At 36.6% G+C, this 2,388-nt stretch overlaps 1 protein-coding gene across 1 annotated transcript in view; it reads right to left on the bottom strand.

Moving 5' to 3' along the window:
- The window catches only part of KNTC1 (kinetochore associated 1), a 105,325-nt gene that overhangs the window by 25,879 nt on the left and 77,058 nt on the right, over positions 1–2,388 (bottom strand). The window contains exon 42 of the mRNA XM_012809015.2: positions 658–747. Within this exon, the coding sequence (XP_012664469.2) occupies positions 658–747 (90 nt within the window). The remainder of the gene's footprint in view (positions 1–657; positions 748–2,388) is intronic.

The raw sequence follows: 2,388 nt of genomic DNA, 5'->3' as shown, positions 1-2,388 counted from the left end.
AAAAAAAAAAAAAAAAAAAATGCATGTGTATATATATATACATATTTTGCCTTACTTCTTGACAATTAGTCCTCTATTAGCTTCCTACTCTTGGGTAGTAAATGAAATGGTTTAAATCATTTCAATATAGTAAAAATGGGATGAAGATAAATAAATGATAAACATAGGTAGCATAAACATGTTTTTACTTCTGTATTCCTTTTAAAGAAATAGATCTAGAATAAAGTAAAGAGTTTAAAGAGTGCTTAGGCGAGGCATGGTGGCTCATGCCTATAATCCTAGCACTATGGGAGGATGAGGCAGGTGAATTGCTCAAGTTAAGGAGTCTGAGACCAGTCTTAGCAAGAGGAACACCCCATCTCTACTAAAAATATAAAAATTAGGCAGGTGTGGTAGTGCACACCTGTAGTCCCAGCTACTTGGGAGGCTGAGGATCGCTTGAACCCAGGAGTTTAAGGTTGCTGTGAGCTATGATGCCATGGCATTCTTCCCAGGATGGCAGAGTGAGACTCTGTTTAAAAAAAAAAAAAAAAAAAAAGAGAGAGAGAAAGAGAGAGAGCTCAAAGTATAATACAGAAAGACACTGGACAACTGTAAGATGAATTATCCAAATAAAAATAGAAAGATGATTGTTAAATCTTTCTTAATTTGTTATACCTGATTAATATTAATATTGGTTATCTTTTCGTCGGCTCTTTCTATAACCTTCAGGACAACTTCAATCATTTCATAGTCATAGGGATCCAACTGTACAGAAACAAAACATATCAAACCTTTAGATGACATTGCCATGCTGATACTTTTACTCAATTTTGTTCATCAGTATGATTACAAATATAAAATCTCAGTACATTACAATGTTAAGTTAGATTAATTACACTTTTAAAAGTGGGCTGAAATTTTTTAACTTTTAAAATGCACTGTTAGCATAAATATAAGTGCCTGTTAGTGTTAGGCCACAGGGCAGTAAGGAGGCCCTAAAACAATGAAAACATTCTACCCGCATATCAGACTCTTGCACCTGGAGGCAACACCCTACTCCCTCCCTACTCCCTCATACCCGTGCTAAAAATAACCGTCGCAAAAAGTCCCCAGAGCAAAACTGCCCAGCAACCCTGCAAGTTATAAATTCCCCAATCACCAACCGCCTCAGACCTAACGCCCCCTCACCCCCCTGCATGTAGTTTTTCGCTTTAAAAGCAGCTTGTAACAGCCTCTCAGGGTTCCTTCCCCCTTGTGGCTGAGGAACCCTGACGCGCCAGCAATAAACCTTCCTCTTGCTTTTTGCATCGATTTGTGATTGTGAGTGGTCTTTGGGTAGGCGACCCCCGGGGTGGGCACAACATTTGCATAAATATAAATGCTTAAAATGTTTCAAAAGCTATTAAAAGAAGCTAGAGAATATTGTTTTAATAAAGATGCTCTTAAAATACTAAAGATATAAAAAGTATAAACATATGATGAAAATCTCATAATTTTATAGGATTTTGAAATTAAAGTTTTATTTCTTCTATTTATAATAGGAAAATCAGAACAAGAAGAAATTGACCTTTTTTGGGAAATGACACAACTAAAATCACAGGCCTCCAAGTAAGTTTCTCAAAGGATTTCATTTTAGCTCTTCCTATATACTGTAATAGAAAAATTAATGGGGTGGTATCTATACATGCATTTGTAAGGAAAAAAAAAGGAAGTATTCTCTTTGCCCTGTTTCTGCTAACACACCATTTTTTTCTGTTTTTTAAATGTCAACTAAAGTCACATGAAAACAACATTTAACAAAGTAGGAAGATGAACTACTGTACACCTAGAAAATCTGAGCAAGTCTATATAATTTTTGGCTGAATTAGTCAAAATATAAAACTGAAATATTTCTTAGTCTTACAATCTTATTTCTCCTGTTACCTACTTTTATTTCCCCATCAAACTACCCCTTGACTTAAAAATTCTAATTCTCAGATCTCCTAAAAATAAAAATCAAATAAAAGTATAAAATGTGTGAAGATATTCATTGCTAATAATTTATAATAATAAAATTTAGGGCCCAGTGGTATATGCCTATAATCCCAGCAACACAGGAGGCTGAGGCAGGAGGATGGCTTGCACCCAGGAGCTCAATAACAGCATGGTCAAAATAGTAGGACCCCATCTCAAAACATTTTTAAAAATTAAAAAAATAAAGAATGAAAATTGGCTTGGTGCCTGTGGCTCAAGTGGCTAAGGCACCAGTCACATACACATAAGGTGGCAGGTTCGAATCCAGCCCGGGCCCACCAAAACAACAATGATGGCTGCAACCAAAAAATAGCCAGTCGTTGTGGCGGGTGCCTGTGGTCCCAGCTACTTGGGAGGCTGAGGCAGAAGACTCGCTTGAGCCCAGGAGTTGGA

This window comes from Otolemur garnettii, unplaced genomic scaffold (genome assembly GCF_000181295.1).
Source record: "Otolemur garnettii isolate 467f Iridium unplaced genomic scaffold, OtoGar3 scaffold00099, whole genome shotgun sequence".
Taxonomy (NCBI): Eukaryota; Metazoa; Chordata; class Mammalia; order Primates; family Galagidae; genus Otolemur; species Otolemur garnettii.
Note: the sequence above shows the minus strand (reverse complement) of the source record. Positions and strands in the feature narration are given on the sequence as shown.